A 22,815-nucleotide genomic window follows, 5' to 3' on the forward strand; every position below is an offset into this window, starting at 1 on the left:
CACTCCAGGTCTGGCACCCAGTATCCCTCAGGCTGTTTTTCCAGCCATTTGGCTGGCTTTGACAGAGGGAGGGGAATTGGATGGGAATTCTCTATTTAGGGCGTCCACACCTGAATTTCCAGCTACCTCCTACACTGCAGTGTCCATAAAATTTCTGCTGATACTTCCTTGTTTTTCATTACCAAACAAGTGCAGCTTTTGGCCCAGGGCGTATGCTGAGATTGTGCCTGAATCACTGTATAGCCCTTCCTTCTTCCTCTTCCAGCCCTCGATACTGGCAGAGGTACTGAAGTGGAAATCCCCAATTCGTCTTCCCCATCAATATCAAATCTGTATAGTACTATGTATGTTCCTCCTAGTCTAAATGCACTAATCATCACTTACCTTATAAAAACCACTCATTTCCATGTTCTCTTTCCTAGCAATACACAAGGCAATATGAAGTCCAGGCACTGAGCTGTGCCATGGAGGTTTAGATTGGATATTAGGAAAAATTTCTCAACTGAAAGGGTAGTCAAGCATTGGAACAGGCTTCCCAGGGGAGTGGTGGAATCACCATCCCTGGAAGTGTTCAAAACCCTTTAGATGAGGCCCTCAGTGACATGGTTTAGTAGTGGACTTGATAGTCCTAGGGTAATGGTTGAACTTGATGATCTTAAAAGTCTTTTCCAACCTGGTTGATTCTGTGACTCTATGGATGTTCCTGTGATAGTAGTGCTTCTGTCACACTGGAGTTTGATGACAAACTTTGAATGGTTTTAATTTCACCATCACAGTTTAGGCCCATTCACCTAAGCGAATCAATCACAGCCAAAAATGTTCAGTCATGGCTGTGACGCTGTCAGCCACCAGAAGCACTTCATGGCTGTCTTGAGGTCAATGAGTTTCTGCTGTTTCTTCAGCTGCCCCTGAAAGATGGCTCTTGCATGTATTCGAGCACTCAAAATAATTAATCTTATTTGAAAATCTTGAGTCACAACGATATAGCAGAAGTACCTCACTAACAAGGTTGTCAGATGATGAGTGAAAAAGTCCCTGTGTTTTACAGAAAGGACTTAAGAGCACAAAGGGATACTTGAAGCTTAATGACTCTTGAACTTCTGTAAGGTGAAAGGGGACTAAAAAGGGAAAAATGATGATGGGTAATAGTGTGGTGAAGTACACAAACCTAACATCTTGTTAGACTTGTTTGGACTGCAGTACTCTTCTAGTAGAGCAATGCTGTGGATGGATGTACTTTCATCTAATGTTAGCTGGCAGAAGCCCTACCTAGAAATAATTGAAATGGTTAAGGAGCCTCTGGTCAGCATTGCTTATTTCATCTGGTGACCTAAGGCAAAGGACACAGAAAACTGACTTTGTCGTGACAAACTGAGTCTGTTTAAAGGAAGTTTGCTTCACTTTAAAGAGAAAGTTTAGAAGAAAACTCTCTGGAGAGAGGCAAGGTAAAAAGGGAAGCAAGAAAGCAAGGAAGTGTGATGAGACAGCTCTTTCTGAGCAGAGAAAGCTGGTCTTTTCCTACTCTATAATTTAGTAGGGTGTTTTTAGAAAGTTAGCTCACTCTTACTGATGTTTTTGAAAGCTCTGCTCAAAACAGATTGTACCTTACCATAGATTATTGAATCAATTTACAGCCTCTTTTCTCTAATGAGTGACATACATTAAATTATGATTTGCTTAGTCTTGACCATAATTTGAGAAGTTTCTGATGGTTTTGATACTGTTAAATACTAGGTCTCACTAGCTATCATGTAACATTGGGTATCAAACACACCACCTTTTAACATCCATCATGCCCTATTTTATATCTAGTCACAGCCATAATTTTGCTGTTCTTCAGCAGGCACAACGTTGTAATTAAACACTACAGGACTGTATAAAGGGCTCAGTAAAACTGTATTCAGGGTATAGGACTCCAGCTCCCCATGTGCATGCCAGTTGCACTGTAAGTTCTGATTTATTCACTTGCAACTCATTCTTCTCATTCTAACCAAGAAAGCACCACTTCACGTATGCATTAGCCAGGTAATTACTCTAACATACCTCCAAATATTGTCATGATTAAATAAATGATTAATGATTAACTGAATACATAAGCTTAATACAAACTGTCATCAAAATCACAAAAGCTGATGTAGTAATGTTGAGAAGAAACTGCTGGCGGTTGTACGTGTGTATTACATGTATTTGAAAACTGAGATCTTGACAGAAAACATGTGAATATCAGCCCATTTCTCCCAGCATATGGGATCAGGTGTGTGATTGTACTGCATTTGGGAATACCAGCATATCGCCTCCGTCACAATTACTTATAATGCACTGTGAGTATGCCTGCCACTTAGCTAACTTGTGAAAGACAAGGCTGCTGCTCAGGGAAGCTTGTATCTTGACTCATATACAGCACAAAGGCTAATAGTTCAAATGCATATGTGAGCAAAGGACAAGCGAGGTCTTCAGGGCAGAGCTGGTACAAGAAAGCTTCAGGAAAGAGCTGTACTTCAAGGCCATTCTGTAAAGGCTCTGTTTTTCCTTCATAAAATAAATGAAGACCCAATTTTATTTGAATTACTTTAGATATTCCAAGAATGTCAAAGTTTCCGGGGTTTCCGGAGAACTTATTTGCACATCATATGTTCTTGCACTCTAATTTGAACCCACAGAAGTTTGTTTTGCAGAAATAACCTGTAATGAATAACACTTATTAACCACAACAGCTACTGCTAACAAACAAAAAGAACACATGAAAATGTTTTCACTCCTTATCTGCACTTGCCCTGTGCACTCAGTTCCTCTGCTGTTGCCTTCTTGCTTTTAGTAGTGACATAACTTTGGTGAGTTTGGAGCAGGCTGCTCAGGGCAGTGGTGGAGTCCCCGTCCCTGAAGTGTTCACAAACTGTGTAGATGAGGCCCTCAGTGACATGGATAAGTGGTGGTCTTGGCAGTGCTGGGGTAATGGATGGACTTGAGGACCTTAAAGGTGTTCTCCAACCTGGCTGATGCTGTGATTCTGCGGGCAGGGTGCCCGCTCAGCCCCCTCCTCCCTCATTTCGGGGTGGTCACCACCCTGCCAGCCTCCCACCGCCCAGCCGCTGCCTCCCCCGTCCCGCTCTCCCCGCTCGGCAGGTAACGGCGGAGCCGCCCGGGGCCGCCGGGACCACCTCCGAGCGCGGCGGGGGCAGCGCGTGCCTCCCCTCGGCAGCCCCGGGGATGGCGGGCCCGGGTGGGGTGACGCGGCCGGGACTACATCTCCCAGGGTGCCGCGGGCGGGCGCACGGCCCCGCCCTGCTGTCAGCGGGAGCGCTGCAGGTTGACCGTCGCGGCTGCAGATGAGCGCAGCCCGCGCGGGCGGGGGGGCAGCCGGGGCAACGCCGCCGGGGCCGGGTCGGCGGCCGGCGCACTATGCGAGGCCGGGAGGATGGCGGTGGAAGGTAAGGGCGCCGCGTCCCCGCCGTCCCTCCCCTGTCTCCTCCCCCGGGCACTCACCTGCGCCGCGGCGGGGCTGGCCCGGCCCGGCTCGGCTCAGCTCGGCTGGAGAACTGGGGGGGCTGTGCCTGTCGGCGGGGCCTGAGGCAGTGGCGGGGCCGCTCTGCCCCCGCTACACCGGCCTCGCCCGCGGGGCGCTCGGCCGTCTCCCGCGCCCCTCGGCCCTGGCGCCGCGGCTGCCCCGGGCCAGGTGCCGCGGGGCCGGGCCCCGGGGGGGGGGGGGGGGGTGTGGTGGTGCTGCCCGCGCACCCTGCGGCAACCGGAGACTGCGGTCCGGCTACTTCCCGGCGAGCCCGGCGGAGCCGCCTCTGCCGGACCTGCGCCACCTCCTCCGGAGCGGCCCCGCTCAGCCCGCCGGGCGCTTCCCGCCCGGCCGCCGCTCTCCCGCCGGTGCTGCGCAGCCCCGGGGTGCCCTGAGGCCGCGGTACCCGCGGAGTCCCGGCAGCCCTCCCCGCCCTGGCAGCACCGGGGGTGCTTGGCCCCTCCTTCCCCACAGGAGACGCAGAAGCCCGAGGGCCGCGGTGCTCAGCTCCTGGGGAGCCGCGAGGTGTTCGTGAGGTGCCCGGCTCCTGGGGAAGGGCTCGATGTTTGAGGTGGTGCCTGCTGAGAGGTGGAAAGTGGGCGCTTTGCTGAGGTCTTCCATGGATGGGCTCCTGCAGCAGTCTGACATGGGCCGCGTGTTCCCTTTCCTTTCCATGGGGCTTTTGGGAAGTTGGAAGAGAGATTTGACTAGGGAGAAGGGAAATCCACTTTCCTGCCACCCACTAAGTCCAAAATTCACTAGCACTTCAAAGTAAGGCATTGAGGATCCTGGGGTTTGTGTCCCATCTTGATTTCTTCTGTGCCCTTGGGAAAGTTTCAGAAACCCACAGTGTGAAACCCAGCCATCTGACCTCTCTCCTGTGCTTAATTTGGGGTATGTCAGGGTATTTTTTGGGTACTCGTGAGCTTTGTTTCTCAGATATGTTGAGATCTAGGGTTCCATTGGAGACCACTTGCCTTATTGCTGAAATTCATGCTGAAGCTGTCTTTTGCCAAGTACACAAGTGAGCAGCACAGGTGATAGTCCAGCAAACACTTGAGCTTACTGAAGGCAGTGGGCAGCTTAATGTCATTGAAAACCAGCTCCTGGGCAAACTCAGATAAAGGTAAACAAAATCACTATGTCTCAAAAGATGTCTGTGTGCATCCCAGGTTGTCTACCCACAGCTGTAAGCTTCTCCAGGAATCCAACAGATTTTTTGTGCACAGGCTACTTTACTGAATGGCGGTTTTGAGAACTGTAATGCTATAAAGGAGGGTTGTGATCCTGGTTAAAAACATTGCTTTCTTAGTGGTAAAAACTTAGAATGAACTGGGCATGCTTGCCTGGTAGTGGGTAAGTAAGTAAATGAAAGGGGCTGCCATGCACCAGATGGTTCATATGCCAGTAGCAACCCCTATTTCAGTGCACTCTCTAATGTCGTCCTCCTTTATTCACTTGCAGTCCTCCTCAGTCTGTTTGCTAGATCTTTTCAGGTCTGTAATAACTCCTGTCATATCTGCAGTGCCTTCCATCTGAGAATCTCTAAAAACTTTGTAAATATTAATGAAGGAAAGCTCTGCTAAAGCTTTGGGAAGCAGTGCTGTTCCCTTCTCCTGAGATGGGATTTTTTTCTTTAACTTGTTCTTCCCATTTCCTTCCCCTAGGATGCATCCCTCTTATGATCTCTCAGAACAGGCTTTCTTGTCGGTATGTTCTGCTTTCCTCCCATTTTGGGTTTTTCTCCCTCAACTTTCTTGCCTTTGCATATGTCTCTTTTACTCACACTAGCACAGCAAGATGACTACTTGCTTCTGCAGTACAAGTAGCCATGTGGCTGTGACTACTTTGTGTTCAAGTAGTGCCTGCATGTTTAAGACCTTTCCATAGCTGTCATTTTCTCTTGGAACTATGCTTTTTTATGTGCCTGTTCCTAAAAGCATGCTATTTTCTCAATGCATCTTCTGGAGCCCTGGGTGTGAGCTGTGTTCTTTTCATGAACTGTGGTTTTTAGTAGGTAACATGTGGCATTACAGCTTCTGTTTGGAAAGCCAAGAGGTTGCTTGCCTCTCATGGCTCTGATCCACTGCAGTGTGTGGGTCCTGCTCTAGTCAAAAGTAAAGCTGCTGTCGAATCTTTTAAATTGATGGGTTTGTAGAGAAATGCCCATTTGCTGAACTCAAAATGTTCTGGACTCAGGAACAACACACTAGGGTTTTTTTTGTTTGTTTGTTTTTTCCCTTTTCCTCTTTGATTCATTTGTTTTTATTGGAAAAATGTTTTCATAGTTTGCTGCTTTGGATCTTGAGAGCATAACCTGCTGTACATCAGCTCTGGAAGCTTGGAAATAAGGAAAGTCCTGAAAACCTGGTTTATGCTGTGGTTGTCTGGCCTTCCAGGCTCAGCTGGAAGCTTGGCTAGTATGGGTTTCCTGCATCTTCAGACCTTGCCATAGTGTGTAGCAAAGCTTTTGGGCAGCTGGGCCAAGTGGCTTCTTGTCTGAACTTGCAAGTGGCTGGCTGTGGGATGCAACTGGCAGGGAGTGGAGAGGTCCCTGGGGCACAAACGAACCGCGGATCCTGGAGCATGGGAGCTCCTGGCTGGAGCCAAAGTCCGCTGCCCCTCTAGCATGGCTGTTGTTCTGTGGAAACTGCCCCTTTGTCAGTCTCAGCCATGAACCCAGACTCTTTGTTTCTCTTCCCAGACATGCTCTGGTGTGGCTCAAGTGGAAATGTTTTGTAACTTCAAGTTTGTGGAGGATTTTTGAGAAATTCTGGTTTCATTTTATCCAAGGAACAGTTGAAATCTTCCTCAAATCTCATTATTTTAATGCTGTCTTAGCATAGAGTGCTGGAGTTACTTATGGCAGCGAATGTCCAGCAACTTACTTCAGGCAAATGATCCAAAATGTTTTTACTCGGATAGCTGACAGTGATGGAGTTGCAAATATGGAATAGGAATTTGGAGGATACTACAGTTCTTTGCCAATTATATATATTACATACCTGAGTGTCCCAAAAGAGGTTATGTGGACTGAGAGGTCCTTTGGGCTGTGTAGTACCAGTGTTTTTGATTGATGATGAAGGATTGGTGTGTGTATGGGGAAAGCGAGTTTGCACTCCTTAATATGAGCCCATCTAGATGGGAGCACTGCCAAGGTAAGTCTATTTTTAGACCTAACAGTTTTGACAATGTTCCTTTAAGTGGTGTTTTTTTCCCTCTAGTAAGAATGAAAGAACTAGGTCAGAGCCAGTAGAAAAAGGCTTTTGATCTCTGCAACGCTGTTCTCAAATTCTCTTTTTCTTTTTTTTTTTTCCTTTTGCTCTTGTGCAGCAGAGGTAAAGGGGAAGAGAGAAATGGTGATTTCTTCCCCTGCAGTGTTTATTGCACAGGAAAGTTTGAGACTGATGGCATCCACCAGATAATGCATGTGTGCAGGTAATCCCACGCAGTTCTGCTGGATCCCCTGCAGCTCTGACCTGTAGTGTCTTTGAGATTCCTTTGAGCAAAAAAGTGCTAATTATATCATGGAGTTCTTTCATACTAAGTGTTTAATGAAGCTTGGTCTAACACCTTTCCTGCTCTGTGTTGGCTTTGGGAAGCACATAGATAGGTTTGTTGCTGGTCTCCTCCTGAAAGGTTACATAAACGTCTACCATCCTATGGCTCTTCTGTAGTGGGCTCATGCTATTGAGACCCTGGATCTATCTACAGGAGAATATGGGATAAAGGTTGAACTTGATGATCTTAAAGGTCTTTTCCAACCCAGCTGATTCTATGATTCTGTTTCACTAAGAAGCAGAGCCTTGCTGACAGCAAATGACAGTGGCTCTAGCTTGACCCCTTGGTAATCCCCAAGGGAACTAGACACTTAAAGGAAGTAGTGTGGTGTAAAGGTTAACTGTTGCAAGACTGGAGTTATTTGCAGTTTGTAACCAACTTCTATCAAAATGATCCTCTGAATTTTGGCAACATAAAATACTTGGGTGGAAAGCCTTCAGTGCCTAGCCCACCCCAACGGATATTGAGTGCTGCCATGTGTTTTCTTGGAGACTTGAGAGACGGTGAGCTTATAGACGAGCTGTGCCAACTCTGCCAGTAATGTTACAGTGAGTTCAGGACCATCCACAGGATGGCTGTGAAGCTGGTTTCAGTGTAGATACCCATCATGCTGTTCCAGAGTGTGCCCAAAAGCACAATTCTTTTGACAGGTAATCGGTTATTCAACTTTGTACTATTCCTACACCCACTCCAGGTTCAGGCTAGATGTCTCCACATCCAGGTTTCCAGGGAATGGGATCTAACAGATGGGTTTTCAGCACACTTAATTGCCTATGAAGCATAAAAGTAACAAGCCCTGTCATTCAAAAATAGTGTGTGCTTCCAGCAGTCCTTGTTTTGTTCAGTAGTTTCCAACTACTTCTTAGCTTGAGGGACTTGCACATGTGGCTTGGTGAGAGCTGCCAGTTGGAAGCAGGGCTTGAGACATACATCTACTCTCCACTTGAAATGTGACCTTGGGTCATAGCAGAGGAGATGGATAAGACCGGTGGTAGAGGTGCACACAGAACAGGATTAAGACCTGAACTCCAGCCTTTGGTCTTTTTACCAGTTCTGTATGTTATTTAGTGACCATTTACTGCAAAAATGCATCAGCATAGATCTTGTCCCATCCACATTCATGGGGCAGCCTTCTTGTTGGGCTGTAACATCTATACCCTTCTTTCTTGCTCGGCAACAGCACAACTTCAGAAGATGCCTTCCCTTCTTGATATAGCAGCACCCTCCCACCCCTCTGCAATGTGCATATGGCTTGGTGGCAGTGTGTGCTTCTCTGCTTTCAACTACTGCTTAGAGCTTCCCAGTGTTGCTGTGTCACAAGGGTTGTGGTGGGAGAGCAGCAGTGAGAAGCTCAGAGTAAAGCATGGTATTCAGGCAGTTTGCACAAGTAGTAGAGCTGTTGTAGAGCTACTTTTCAATACTCCTCTGGGTTTGTTAAGGATACTGTGTCTGGTTCTGGTGCCAACTTTCTCTGCTGTCCTGGCTGAGATAGCTTCACCCTCTTGTGCCCTGTCACATCTCTGGTGTTTGCCTTTTGTCCAAACTGTATGATCTCTGAGGCAAGGACTCCTCTTTCTGTGCACAAGAGATACTCAAAGGTTGGGACTGAGCAATCCTATTATGAGTTATTACTCATGGAAGCTGTTATCTTTGAATGGATACAGCCATTTACCTTTGCAGATTAACAGTTGAACAACTCAGTCCACAATTATTTGCTGAAAGCATGTAGAGAACGTGGAGGGAGTAGTTATGGAAGGTGCCAAAGACAAAGGTGGAGAAAAGGGCTAGAAAAAGGAGCAATTTTGAAGTTTTCTGGAACTGGTTTGTGGTTGTCAAAATAGCAAATAGTTTTTCAGGAACTGTGAGGAAGAGCTCAGAATAGGCAGTAAAGGTCTTTGTTTCTGTATCATTGCATATTGCTCTTGTATGTTGAATGTTTGCTGCAGGTTCATGTGCCACACCCCCAAAAATGGACAGGACTGAAAAGAATACAGAAGAGGGCAGTTGGCTGGTCAGAGGGGTGGTATTTTCTCTGAGGGCAGGTTACAAAGATTCTGATTCTTTAGCTTGGGGAAGAGATTACCTTAGACATTGACTGGATGATTTGGGGTGAGAAGGGAACAAGGTCACAAGACAGAACAATGAAGTTGTAGGGGTTTGTGCTTAGAATAAAGGAAATAGTTTTTCATGAAGCACACAGTTCCCCAGGTTCAGCTTTCAACCTGGGTCATTCCTAACCTGTACACCCTGCTCTCACACTGTTTTCTTCAGCAGTGGCATAAAGGGCTAGACTTCTAGTCTGACTCAGCCTGATCAATTTTATGACAAAGTCTAGCTCATCTTGTGTGCATCCAGAACAACTGGACTCAACACAAGAGCTTGATTTACATCAGGTAACTGAGAGGAGAATCTGGCCAGGATAACCCAGAAACATATAGAGGAGGTGGGGAATTGGGCAGTGAGCTATAAAAACATTAACAGTAACCCAGAAACATATAGAGGAGATGGGGAATTGGGCAGTGAGCTATAAAAACATTAACAGACAGTGATGTAATGTATAAGATGGGTAGCTCTCTTTTCAAGTGTATAACAACTGACGCAGTTCTGAAAGAGGAACTGTCTGCTATGTTACGTCAATGGGATTGGGGAGGGGGAAGGAAGAGCCCCACGTTAGGCTGCAGCTGTAGAAAATACCAGTTCCCCACAGTGGTTGGGGTTGGAAACTGCATATAGATGTGCATGAATGGGGTGAGATATGATCCGAGACCTTCAGGAGAGTCTGTAGCAAATTAGATATACAGATCTTGCTCTTATTGGCTTCTGCCCTGGGGAGGTTGTACCTTCCTTCCCCTTGTCTTTCCAGAAGCATCCTGTGGCACAAGGACTACAAAGAGAATGATGAGGGAGTTGCTGTCAGTAGCCGCATGTTCTCTGTGCAGCATGAACTAAACTTGGCATTAAAGAACAGGTTTGTTACTTGGAACAGCAAGAATTCACCCTAGTATGTGCTGCTCTTGGATGAAGCAAGCAGGTGGGCAGGGGTACTCAACTCAGGCTGAAGTGAACTCTGCATTCAATTACAGGATCAAATACGCTTGCAGGGAGTATGGGTTGAGCAGGAAAAGGGTATGAGGACGACATTTGGTGTGGATTGTAGCTTGTCTTTAATGCAGTCCTATCTGTAGCTACATAAAGTAGAACCTTGGTAGCTCAAGCTTCTCAGCTGAACATTCAGATCATTACTTCTCTCCATCCCCCTACTCATTTACTCTTCTTTGCCCTGTTTTTATGTCTTTCTCTCCCCACTTTCTTCTTCCCATCCCCTGGGTATTTTAGTTGAGTTGATTTGCTTCTCTGCAAATAACCTAGTAAAAGCAAGAAAGAGACTTTTAATAATGCTGTTTCAGAAACATAAAGAATAATTGTAATGTGTGTAAATAGAAGCTTTCTCCTGGATTTTGCTCTGCATGCTCTCAGCTAATGGTTTCTCACTACACAAAATCCGCTGGGGTATTACTGTGAGTAGGATACAGTGGTATGAGTAAGCAGTAGGAGGTGAAGAATTTTACTGGGGGAGGAAAAGAAGTCATTTACAGGCTCTTCAGTTAAATGTGTAAGGGAAGGGGTAGCCTCAAACAATGATAAAGGAGGTAACTCCTAGGCACTTCAGAGAAAGCCAGGACTGAACACAGAAGTCAACTGCCAGATTGCAAACTAGTTATGCTAGTGAGAATGAATAAGTATATTTCCCTTTGCATTTTGATGGCTTTGTGCATCATTCATGGGGCAAGAAATCAAGCCTGGATCCACAGTTGAATTGCAGCCATTTCTGTGCCACGTGTTCAGCAGACATCAGCTTTCATGAGTAGGACAAAGGCAGAGATCTGTGATGCATGTTTGGGACAGCACACCTCTGATGCCATAATAAAGACTTAACCTGGGTGTGTCTGAGCTGTTCTTTGTATGCTGGATAGGCTCACTAGTGTTTAGAAGAGGTTTCTGATGGAGTGCTGGCTGATTATAGAATTGAACAGTTTGCTATTAGGACTTGAGGCATTCTTAGAAATACAGTTTGCAGTGGAGCATGACTAGCTAATCTCCTAAGCAGTGATTGCAAGACAAGCTCCTTCCAGGAACAGTAGAGCTAATGAAGCCTTGTTTCTTACCCACATATGTTCTTTATCTTTTCTACCTATTTCCTCTCTATGTTCGCTGTGAAATCCTCAGAGGGTAACAGTGGTACCTAGTCTAGAGTTTGCATAAGTTGGTTGGTGACTGACGATTGTGATGTATGGTGGATACTTTCCCTTCAGAGAGCATTGTTTTAGGTTTCTTCCTCTCTATATAGCCATTGATTATTCTGTTTTCATACTTTGTATCTCTTACAGCACCTGTCTGGGAGATGCACAGACTTGCAATCAAACTGAAGTCCAGAAGAGTTGCTTCACTTTTCAAGAGAAGCTGTGTAGATACTCACACGAGGCTTCTTACTAATAGGGAATGAAATCAGTTTGCAAAACAAATTACCAAGTATTTTGTAATGTAATCCATTGTTCAAATTATGATGTTGTGATGCATGTTACGTACTGATTTTTGCTCTGAGCTAATGGTGTAGCTCACTAGTCCCATTCTTTGCCAGTATTCTCCTCTTCATCTGTACCTGTACAGGATTTGTGGTAGACTTGCCTTTCTCACTGAACTGGCCCATTTTTCAATGAGCCTCTCTCTTGCTTGTGTGAATTCAGGAGCTGCTTGTCCCAACTGTACCTTTATTAAAATGGAATGAGAAAATGCTCCAGAAATAATTTGGCTGTCCAGTCATTGTGCCTGCTTTTCATCATGAAACTGTTGCTATTACAAAGGCAGAACTTGCATTGCTGAGGCTCCAGGGTCTATCTAGCATAGTGATAATGTGCAGTCTGTCTCCTGAAAAGCAGGTGTAACAGAAAAACTGTCTTTTATGTTTACAGCATTTCTAAGGTCTATGAGATAAGAGATGGCAGTGGATATTGCCATACATAAAATAAGCAGTTTTCAGTAGGAAAATTGTCAAAAATGAACAAGTGAATTTCTTACCTGAGTAAACTTAAGTATGTATGTTTGTGTCCCTGTGGGATGAAGGTTTTAAAAGGCAAACTTAACCCACATTAAGAAGAGGATTTTGTTTTCTGGGCTTAGGATTTCTGTTCCATAAACTAAGGAGTCTTTATTCTCTCTATACACTTAAGATTTGCATGGCCTTCAAATTATGAGTTTAGTTTGATTCCAGATGAAACTAAGTTACTCATTCTGATTTCTTGATATATATTTCTGGTGCTATACAAGAGTGCCTACCATTAGCTACCTCTGACAGCTAAGGTGTGTTTATGTGTGTGTATGTGGAATGTAGTAGGTTGTCTCACTTTTTTTCTCTTTCTGTTTGTCTTTCTTTTTGGATGCTTTTTCATTGTTTCTGGAGAAAGTGAATGGCTTGTGGTAGTAATTGGCTTGGTACCATGGGATGACTACCCAGTTGCTCAGGGATAGCTGCAGCAGGAATGCAGCTACTATAAATTATTGTCTTGCTGATGTTAATTCTAAAGGGATAAAAAGCCAAAAGCCCTGTAATTTATAGTTGGAAATTAAAACAAGCTCCCCTCCTCTGAACACATTATCCCCTTCTGCCTCTGTCTTCTTCCTACACCTGTCTCCCCTTTGCTCTGCTCTCCCTGCCCATCTTGCCCTGGTTCATTGTTCAATTCCTTGCTGTAGAGCTGTCTCTTCTCTTGCCCTTCAAGATACCTCCTGGCTAGAGGGCATGTCCCACTGCTTGAACAAACTCTGGATTATGAAATGTATATGTTGTAAGAAGTTGTAAGAAGTTTATTGTTTGTTAAATTGATTAATCCAGTAGGTGATTAATGGTTGTGATAAAGAGAGGCCAGAAAGACAAGCTACCCTCTGGAAGGTCCTGAAGGTAAAGCAGTGTGGGGTGATGTCTGCCAAGCTTTGCTCTCTGTGTCTGAGCTTTGAACTCAAACCTGTGGGTACAGCTCATTAGTAGCAGCAGTTTACAAAGCACCCCACAGTTCAGGGCTGGCCTGGCTTTTGGCACAGCCTGTTTGTAGTAACTTCATGCTGATTTTTGATTCTGACCAAGAGAAGCAGATAGCTAGACACCAATATCACTTCAGCTAAGTGGGACTTCAGCCTTAAAGGTTTCTGATAAGTTCATGTTATCTGTACTGAAGTAGAAAATGCCCTGACTGATTTGGTGGCTTCTTTGCTCTGTGTAAATGCTCCTGATTTGGTGGCCATTAGATGGGCAGATTTTAGAAGAGGTCGAAAAGAGATGGGTTGTCTAACTGTGCTGATTTACATTAGCTGGAGGTAGCATTTACTTCTCCGTACATTCCTATAGGCAAAGCCAGACAGTTTCTCAAAACTAGATTGGTGAGGCAGATGGACCATCCATGAGAGTTACAGAAACTTATTACCCTGGGTAAACATTCTGCCAGATAAAAGAGTCAAAATAATCTTAAAATTCATGGTACAAATGAGGGTCATCTTTACTAGCTGTTTTTAATCTTGGTTTTTAGTGTTGTAGAAGTGGATCTAATTGCTCAGGTCATAGTCTTTGAAATAATCCTGTGTTTTCAAAGGATATTCAGTTACTAATGAAGTACAAGCTGGAAATGCAGGAAGGGCTTTGCTGTGTGGATCCTTCTTGATTGTTCGGTCAATGTGAACAGCTGTCTCAATATGGAATAAGGTCTTGGTGTTCTCAATGTGAAGGTCTCCTCCCTGATGAGGAGACATTAAAGCAGGTTGTGAATGACGGCAAGCAAGAAGCCCCTGGGGTATTGTTTAACTACTTGGTATTGAAATGTAGCATCCAGAAATGAATAGAAGTCTGACTGAAAGCACTGACTGCAAAATTTGATGTGGTTGGAGGTTTTATTTCCTTCTGACAAAGAACTGGCCAGAGATGGAAGGAACAGGCCCAGTGAGAGGTGCTGTCCAAAGGTCTTGTAGGATCTTCTTTCCTGGAAATACCTGTTAAATCTTCATGACCTTCATGCAGATGTGAGATAACTGAAAAGATAGATCCTTTTTATAAGGTCCAACCAGAGTTTGTTAATGTTCCAGCTGTAGCGACTACTGTCTGTCTTTTTCATCAGCACAGCATTTTATGATAGGAGTAGCAGGTGTATTGTATGGACCTACCTTAGCATTGTGCAGCTAAGTCTGTGGCATGAATACATAAGATGGAACTTGTGTGTTTGCCAGTATTTGACACATGAAAGTGTTCTAAGTGTTGTTAGAGGTTGGATGGGTGTCTCTCATGCCTGCTTTTTGTCTCCAAATAGCAAAAGCTAGCATATGACTGTGATGCACACAGAACAGGGCACATGAGTAAGAAGATGCTATTTTTACTGGATCACTTTTTTAGAATAGAGCAATTGTTATTGCATGAAACTCAAGTACTTGCCAAATATGCTTTAATATAGCCTTAATTGATCTGCTTAACATTTTAAACAGCCAGCAGCATTCCCCCTGAAACAAGAGGTTATGAAATGTTTGACATGGTAGGCAGAGTAGAGTGCACAGAAGTAGCGATTGATCACAGATGTGATCTGCTAAGCCTTGAGCTTACAGATGGAGAGACAAAGACTTTCCATCTGCCCATCCAAAACTGGATATATCAAGGCTGTGTTTTGAAAAGTGCCTTCAGGCTTTTCTCAAGATAGGATTCACAGAGTACCCTCTAGTAAAAGGCAAGGCTTGCCCCCAGATGTCAGTCACTTACTGTGGCTCTTGGGGACTCCTGTGTACCATAAGCATGCTCAGGCAAGCTGTCTGTTGGCTGCTTGCCGTTGGAAGGGAGGCAGCATTCACGGTACCCTGCAAGTTCCTTTCAGACTGCACACACATGCTGGAAGGGATCTGCTTGGGCACAGAGCTTGGCTGACGTCTATTAGCTTCTGCAGGGCAACAAATTCTCTTCTCTGTATACATGGAAAGGACTTGGGTTTGTGTTCTTGAAGTGGAAAAAATACACTGTGTATTGCATTAATTTTGTTCCTTCCCTAGCTTTTTAGGACAGACGTTGTTATTTTTCCATTTTAGGTGCTCTACTGACTGTTTCTTACAGGATTTTTTAACTTGGCAGATCTCAGCAGTCTTTTAAGTTGTGGAAAAGTGGATATTTTCCTCTAGATTCAGCTTTTCCACTGAGCTGGGGTGCAAGAGCGCTTAAGTATCTTTGTTTTAAATAAGAGTTTGTTTTGTAAATGTAATCTGTGATCTATGTTACTGTGTACCAGCATCATTTGTCATGTGCTTGTTGCTGTGCAGCTGGAGCTGTACAGAACATTCACCCTCCCTCCCCCAAAGAAAACAAGTTCCTACCACAGATAGCTTTCAGTCCAAGTTAAGTGACAATTGTTAGGAGCATGAAGAAAGGCATGGCATTAATCAGCTGTTAGGTGGGGTTTTCAGCAGGGAAAGGGTAATATAAGAGCTCTGAAACTAGATTGAGTTGTATTACTGTGACATATGGATGATATATGAATATTGAAATTGTATGGAAGAATACTGGGAGAGGTTCTGTTTCAAAATCTGAGGATGCTGCTGATATCTGATGGTATTAGGCTGATACTGTCAGCTGATTTGGAGGTAGGATTTGGTGTCTTGGTGGACTTTTGAAGTCAGAATGATGAAGTGGATTTAATTTGCTAGAGGGAAGAGGTGCTGAGACAGTGGGGTTATTGTCAAAGCAGTGGTATGGGGAAATGGTCTGAATGCAGAGGGTGGGGTGAGCTAGTGTTAGCTAATGACAGGGCAATGAAGAGTAAGAACCTAGACAAGTATTTTAGCAAGAAACTACTTTGTAGGTAGGTAGAATCTTTTGCAGACAAATGCCATTAACTCCTGAAATAGATTTAAGAGGAGTCAGGTGAGAGGGTCTCAGCAGTTGGGTTGTGGTAGAGTCGGTGATTTGTGATTTTTATAAGTGCTGCTTAGACTCGGTTCTATAGGACATTAACCCTGGGAGCTGGCAGACCCCAACCCCTTCAGTTTTTCAGTGTCAATCCGGAGTTGAGAGCTGGCTTTATCTCTATAAAATTGTATAAACTGCTGATTTAGAAGAGAATGTGTTATTGTTGACCAAATGTTGACCTCTTTTAACAAATCTTGAAAGGGAGCAATTATGGTTTGCATTGACATTTGAAAGGAGGCAAGAGCTCCACCACTGTCTGCCACAGAGATAGATATATGTGTTTCTGTGTGGTAACAGGAAATAACAGACATGCAAATAAATATTTTTTGCTTCTTACCTTCTGTGTAGCTGAGAGGTGGAGGTAGCATTAGAGGAAAACACTGGACCTGGCTACCTGAAGATGGCTCTGGACAGAGAAATTGGCTTTGCCAACCAGCTGAGATGCTTATTCTCACCTCTGTTTTTCCCACTCCTGCCTTCTCCCCATGCTGAGGCTTTCGTTCTAGGTGTGTAGTCCCTAAAGAACAGATTCACTGCAGGTATATAGTCAGCCACGACTGTTGGGTGTGAAGGAGAGAGATTAACTCTTCTCTTCTACCCCTAGGAAACAAAATACCAGTTGTGCTCTCATCCCACCTCCACAGATATCAGCAACTTTGGAAAAGTCTTTCCCAAGGCAGCCTGTGTTTCTTTTAATGAGTGACCTCTTTTCAATAACAAGGTAACAGCCAGATATGTAATCACTAACAGCCTCTCCAATTTTTTTCTCTTTTGCATCCTGAAGGAGCCCAATATAAAGCATTGCTGAAACAGCACTAACATTTATTACTCTTGAAAGAATGATGGGCTGAGAGTAAATAAAGCAGCATCTTGTGATGATTTATTTCTTTTTTAACCCATGCAGGTGATGCTTAGAGAATCATAGAATCTAAATGATTGGAGAAGACCCTTGTGTCCAACCATTAGCCTAGCACTGCCAAGTTCACCACTAAACCATGTTCTCAAGTGCCACATCTACACATCTGTTAAATACCTCCAGGGATGGTGACTCCACCACTTCCCTGGGCAGCCTGTTCCAGTGCTTGAAAACCCCTTCCAGGAAGAAATCTTTCCTAATACCCAGTTTAAACCTCCCCTGGTGCAACTTGAGGCTCCTTCCTCTTCTCGTATTGTTTGTTACTTGGGAGGAGAGACCGACCCCCATTTCACTACATCCTCCTTTCAGGCAGTTGTAGAGAGTGATAAGGTCCCCCATGAGGCTTCTCCTCTCCAGACTAAACCCCCCGCCCCCCGTCCCTCAGCCGTTCCTCATCACACTTGTGCTCCAGCCCTTCACCAGCTCCATTGCCCTTCTCTGGCCCTGCTCCAGCACCTCAGTGTCTTTCTTGTACTGAACACAAGATTTGAGGTGCAGCCTCACCAGTGCTAAGTACCGGGGAACAAAAGCAAAATCCAGGAAGCAGTAGGTATGGAGTGCACCTAGAAATAAAGGACTTAAAAGCTAGGAAGTGACTCTGATAACATTATTAAGTATTTAAGTATTTGGATTGACTCAGTGGTGTGGCTGGGAAAACCAATACGAGGAAAGCAATGACTTGAAGACAGTTACCTATTTTTTCCTCCCCAGTGAGAGGCAATCCCAGAATGATGGGATTTGGTTTCACATGGCCACCAGCTAACATACAGGATTGGTTTGAACCATGGAAGAAGGAAGTTTGCAAGAAGAGCTACAGCTAGACTTGGGGAAAAGCTCCTTAGAGTTGGTTTGGGAGAAAAGGCTCTGTAGCAGCTCTCTAGGTATCAGGAAGAAATTGCAGGTGCTTGCTGTTCTAAAATGAGACAGAAATATGACAGATAAGACCAGCCACCAGTCAGACTGTTGCACACCCCTTTTCCTGATGTGCTTTTCCTCTGATTACAATAGAAAATGCTCCTGTTTTTGAGAAATTGGTACCTGAAGGGGAAACCTAGGAGTTCCCAGAAAACTTCTCAGAGGCTTTCCAGCGCTTTTAAAGCAAAACCACGATTCTCTATGCAAGGCTTAAGCAGATGGAGGATTCCTTTTGAGAAAGAAGGGATTTTTAACTGGAAATCTTTCTCCTGTGGTGGCCAGTAGAAACCCTGAACTTGCCTTCAGAAGCTCTGTATCCTTCACCTCCTATTTTTCCTTCCCCAGAAGGAGTTCTCTGCAGGGGTCAGCTGTGGACGTGCTGTAGTTTAGTGATTCCTCCTCTTCGTCTCATGCTGTCTCATAAATAATTGACTGTTTGGAAAGGGACCTCTGCCTCTTTTACTCTTGTCAAAGAAGTCCAGGACTAATCCCACTCTGCTACCCACAGTGAGACTGAAATTTAGTGCCATTCCTGTTTGTAGTTTCATTTACTATTTTTTTTCTGGGGCAGTGATGTATTTTTCTACTATATAAAATAGCTGCAATTTGTAATAAAACACACTGCAGTTCTTTACTGCTTTCCATCATTCAGTGTTGTCCATAAATTATCCTTCATAATGTTCCTTTGCCTTCAAGATAGATGTTTCCATCCCTGGCTTACAGATCTAGGTATTGTAGTGCTTGGACAGATCACTTATCTTGTATAAATATTTGGATGTTTTTAATAATCTCAAGGAGAAAAGGCCAACTTCTTGTCTTCTGATTTAATTCTGCACCAAGGAGTTGCTGTTTAGGCTCACAGTTTTCAATTAAGACTCTGAGATTTAAAGTAAGTGGGTTTTCAAAAGGTGCTGTAGTTGAAGTACCCTTTGCCTTCTCTGGCAGCTTGAGCCTGGTTTCCATGAGAGGCTATCAAGGACTTATTCATAGGCTTGTAGAAACCAGCAGTTCCGATTCCTGCCCCTGCTCCCCACCCTTTGCCTCTAAGCCAAGCTTTTGTTTTAGCTTTACATTGTGTTTTGGGTTCTGGTCAGGTCTGTCAAACATTGCACCACAGTATCTGAGCAAAGTTCTCTGCCGAACAGGGGAACTTGGAACCATTAATTAGGGGTAGCACTAAAAGCAGTGCAGTTATGCAGGAACGTGAACGCAAAACTTGGATAGTCACGTGAAGGGGAAGTTGCCTCAGGATCCATACATTTTAAAACGGCTACATGTGCCAAGGAGGTTGTTAAGGCTACTCTATGCAAGCGCTGGAACAGTGACATTTCAGACAGAAAATGATTAAACTTCTGCTGTAGTTCTAAATGTGCATTTCTCTGATGTGGTTTGCATTTGTTTTGTTTTTCTCCCTCCATCTGCTTTCCTTACTCTGCTGTCATTAGTCCACAATTCCTTATGTGCTCCTCGAGAGTACATCCATCTTGCCTGTTAGGATGGTATAGGTGGCAATTTGCAGAAGTACAAAGTGCTGAAGGAGAGAGAATCAGCTGGGTAAGTCATTATGCAGAGACCAACTTGCTGTGCACAGCTTACTTATCCCACATTGTTTAGGACATAGAATGTTGTAGTAATTGAAAACGTAACAGAAAAACTTTAACTTGCTTGCCTAGAAAAGAAAAAAGGTATGGCTGAATGCTGAATACATGGGATATATTCTAGCCTAGTAAAAGCTGTAAGTTGAGGGTCTTGGGTGCTGTAGTGAATCCAGTTCAATACAGTAGCCTGCACTGTGTTGAGGCTGTATTGCCTCTCATTCTCTTTCTCAAATATCTCGCCCTGAATCTATGTCCAGGTATAGACAGTTCTTTTGCCATGATCAGCCATAGGTTACCATGTGGCACTTCTTAGTACTTTGTAATAAATGTTTGAAACATTGGGTTCTTCTTTCCTAAGCAGTGTTTTCTTTTTCTTGCATTTTTTCCCCAGCTATCCATTGCAATCTGAATCCAAATGGTATTGATCATCCTGGCCCCACAGAAGGTATTAATCTGCAACTTGAAGGTGAAGGAGTTGAATCGCCCTCTGTTAAGAACACTAGTACTCCAAAAGGGCCTGAGTCAAAAGAGACACCCAAGAGACAAGTGGAGCCAGAAATATCCAAGGTAGGTAGGACTGGGTTTTTATTTATTTTGCTGAGTCTTAAACTGCTTCTTGAAGTCCTGGCTACTGGTTAAAAAGCATTTATCATCCTGTTAAAGACATACGAAGGTGGAAAAGTAAAAGTCTGAGGATGTGGATGTTACAGATGGAAGGTCTTGCCATGGAGTTTTAGCCCACACGCATCTTGGACATAGCGCTAGTTTATTTTGCTCTAGATGAAGATAATTAAAACAATGGAATATCCCTTTTTCAGGCACTGTGGAGACTTTAGTTTTCCAAATGACTTGGGTAAGAACCAGAATGAGAATAGATATGTTTTTCCTAAGTGTGTTTTGTTTGTGTGTTTATTTTTTCCTGGATGCGGTAAAGGAAGAGAAAGGTTCTATGAATATGTGGATTTTGTGACTGAGTTGAATAAACTGTTAACTAATTCTAGGTAAAGGAGCAGGTCAGTTCTTCCCTGTCTGGTATGTCAGTGAATAAACATCCTTCAGAGGTGAATTCCTAAAGACAAATGAAGTGTCTGTTCTCATTCATAAGCTGCCGTTTCTTGTTTGTGTGCAGGAGATGTGACTGCCAACTGCGGGTGAATGTGTGTGCTCCAGACACTTCAGACAAAGGACAATAATTTGTCATATTAGATATGTTTTTAGCTAGAATGAAAAATAAGAGAATGTTTAAAAAAAACCCCAAACAACCCAAAACCAAAAAAAAAAAACAACAAACAAACTGGGAGAGATTCTGTAAAAGCTTTATCAGCCTTTTTGAAGGCCTAAACCCAGAGTTTTGGTGGTGATTTCTGCAGAGTGGAAAATTGAGGTTTTCACTGAATCTGACACTTTGGGAGGTAATAGAGCAATTCAAATGAGTGTCTTGTTTTTTTTCTCCTCAAATGTCCATCAGAGGCAGTAACAATTAACTCAATGACTGAACAAATGAAAGTATCTCCTACTGTCAGCAGTACAGTAAATCTAACAAATAATACACATGTGAGGTAGTTCAGAATAAAATAGCATGAAATGTTTTGAGCAGTAGCCTTGACAATAAAGGCTTAGCATGAATCCTCTGTTCTGATTTTTATCTAAAATACCTAATTTTAATGAGTACAATTTTAAACTCATTTCATTCTGTCTTAAATCACTGAACTAGATCTAGTACAGGCTGTCATTGATCAAAATCACTGCTACTTGCAGTCTGCTTTGTGGCCAAACACATTGCTGATTTCTTTTGAACCCTTGGGGAGCAGGTTTATGCTTTTGCTTTGAATCATCTATTCAGTAACAAGACCACCAAATTTTGGATGGGCTTTGAGACAAAGCTTAGCTAATAATGCATTTACCCAGCTTGTTGCAGACAAAGGCAGGCTAACCCTGCCCATGTTCCAACATCACCAGATGAAAATCTGCCCTGTATTGAAAGCTAAGGGTGAATGTTAAGCTCAGAGGAGATCTTACAGTCTTGGATGTGAAGAAGCTAAATGACGCAGTGGAGCTTCCAATTGAGAATGGGACCATGTGTAGTTGACACGGAAACACAAGCAGATCAAGCTTGTCTTTGCTTGCAAAAGCTCATCCTAGTGGAGAATCAGGATGAAATATAGCAGTGATTTAATGTAATGGAGCCTGATTCCACTATCTGAGTTGTGCTTGTTGAATTGGTGAATAGAAAACAGGCCATTGCTGCTGGAAATAGCTGGGGAAGAGGGGAAGCGTAGTGCTCTCGAAGTAGTGAAGTCAACTATTGGCTTCCTACATCTGATTGCAGTAGCTTCATTTAAAAATCTGGGTATGCCTCAGATATAAAAACTACACATTTTGCTTGATGGAATAAGCTTGGCATAATAGCATTAAGCTAATGAAGTGGACTGGTATTCTGAATGTTTTGTTGCCTTGTTAGTAACTTTGTTTTTGAACTGTTAACTTGGTGATGTTTTTCATATGGATTCATATGTTACAGCTGAAGTGGCCTGTCTTTTCTGGCTTGCTCAGCCTTAAATTTAAAAATCATGTGGTTTATCCTCTAAAATGTGAATATAGAGATAGGTTTGTAACTTGTGTGCCTTTAGGAGTTGAATTAAGCTGTCATTATGAAACATTATCCATGCAATCATATCTGTACAGTGGAAAGATGAATGGCAATAGAGGAAAATACTGTAAATAAACCACTGTGGGCAGATCCATTTCAAAGAATCATGCAATGGTTTGGGTTGGAAGGGATCTTAAAGATCATCCAGTTCCAACCCCACTGCCATGGGCAGGGACTTCTTCCACTAGACTAGGGTGCTCCAAGCCCTTTCCAGTCAGGCCTTGAACACTGCTAGGGATAGAGCAGTCACAGCTTCCTTGGCCAGCCTGTTCCAGTGTCTCGCTACCCTCATAGTGAAGAATTTTTTTCCTAGTATCTAATCTAAATCTACGCTTTTTCAGTTTAAAGCCCCTGTTTTATGTGTCCTCATTGCTCAGTTGTTTTTAGAAAGGTTTCTTTGCAATCTGCTGTATTCAAATAATATTAACGCATACCTCATATCTACAGCAATAAGAGTTAAGTTAGACAAAGCAATGCAGTGTATTGAATGTAATTTAAGATGCCTTCTAGATCATCTTCTCTCCTTTCAGCTTTCTAAATTGCCTTCATGAAGACCAATTACAGTACTTTAAACCCCTGACCGCTTTAAGGTTTTGCTGTCCAAAGGAATAAACAAAATCTCCTTTCTAATGAAGTCTGTCCTTCTTTTTCTGTCCTCAGCTATATACTTGCAGAGCAATAGTAACT

General features: G+C 43.7%; 1 protein-coding gene across 5 annotated transcripts in view; it reads left to right on the forward strand.

Annotated features, from left to right (window-relative positions):
* Positions 1 to 3,268: 3,268 nt before the first annotated feature.
* Positions 3,269 to 22,815, forward strand: part of SAMD12 (sterile alpha motif domain containing 12) — a 170,412-nt gene continuing 150,865 nt past the window's right edge. For all 5 annotated transcript variants that reach the window (XM_061447822.1, XM_061447823.1, XM_061447826.1 and 2 more), the window contains exons 1-2: positions 3,269 to 3,428; positions 19,870 to 20,045. In XM_061447822.1, coding sequence (XP_061303806.1) covers positions 3,416 to 3,428; positions 19,870 to 20,045 — 189 coding nt within the window. In that variant the 5' untranslated portion in view covers positions 3,269 to 3,415. The remainder of the gene's footprint in view (positions 3,429 to 19,869; positions 20,046 to 22,815) is intronic.

This window comes from Pezoporus flaviventris, unplaced genomic scaffold (genome assembly GCF_033815535.1).
Source record: "Pezoporus flaviventris isolate CSIRO_AGI_PZ_B2104156 unplaced genomic scaffold, CSIRO_AGI_Pfla_v1 ptg000007l, whole genome shotgun sequence".
NCBI classification, from domain to species: domain Eukaryota; kingdom Metazoa; phylum Chordata; class Aves; order Psittaciformes; family Psittacidae; genus Pezoporus; species Pezoporus flaviventris.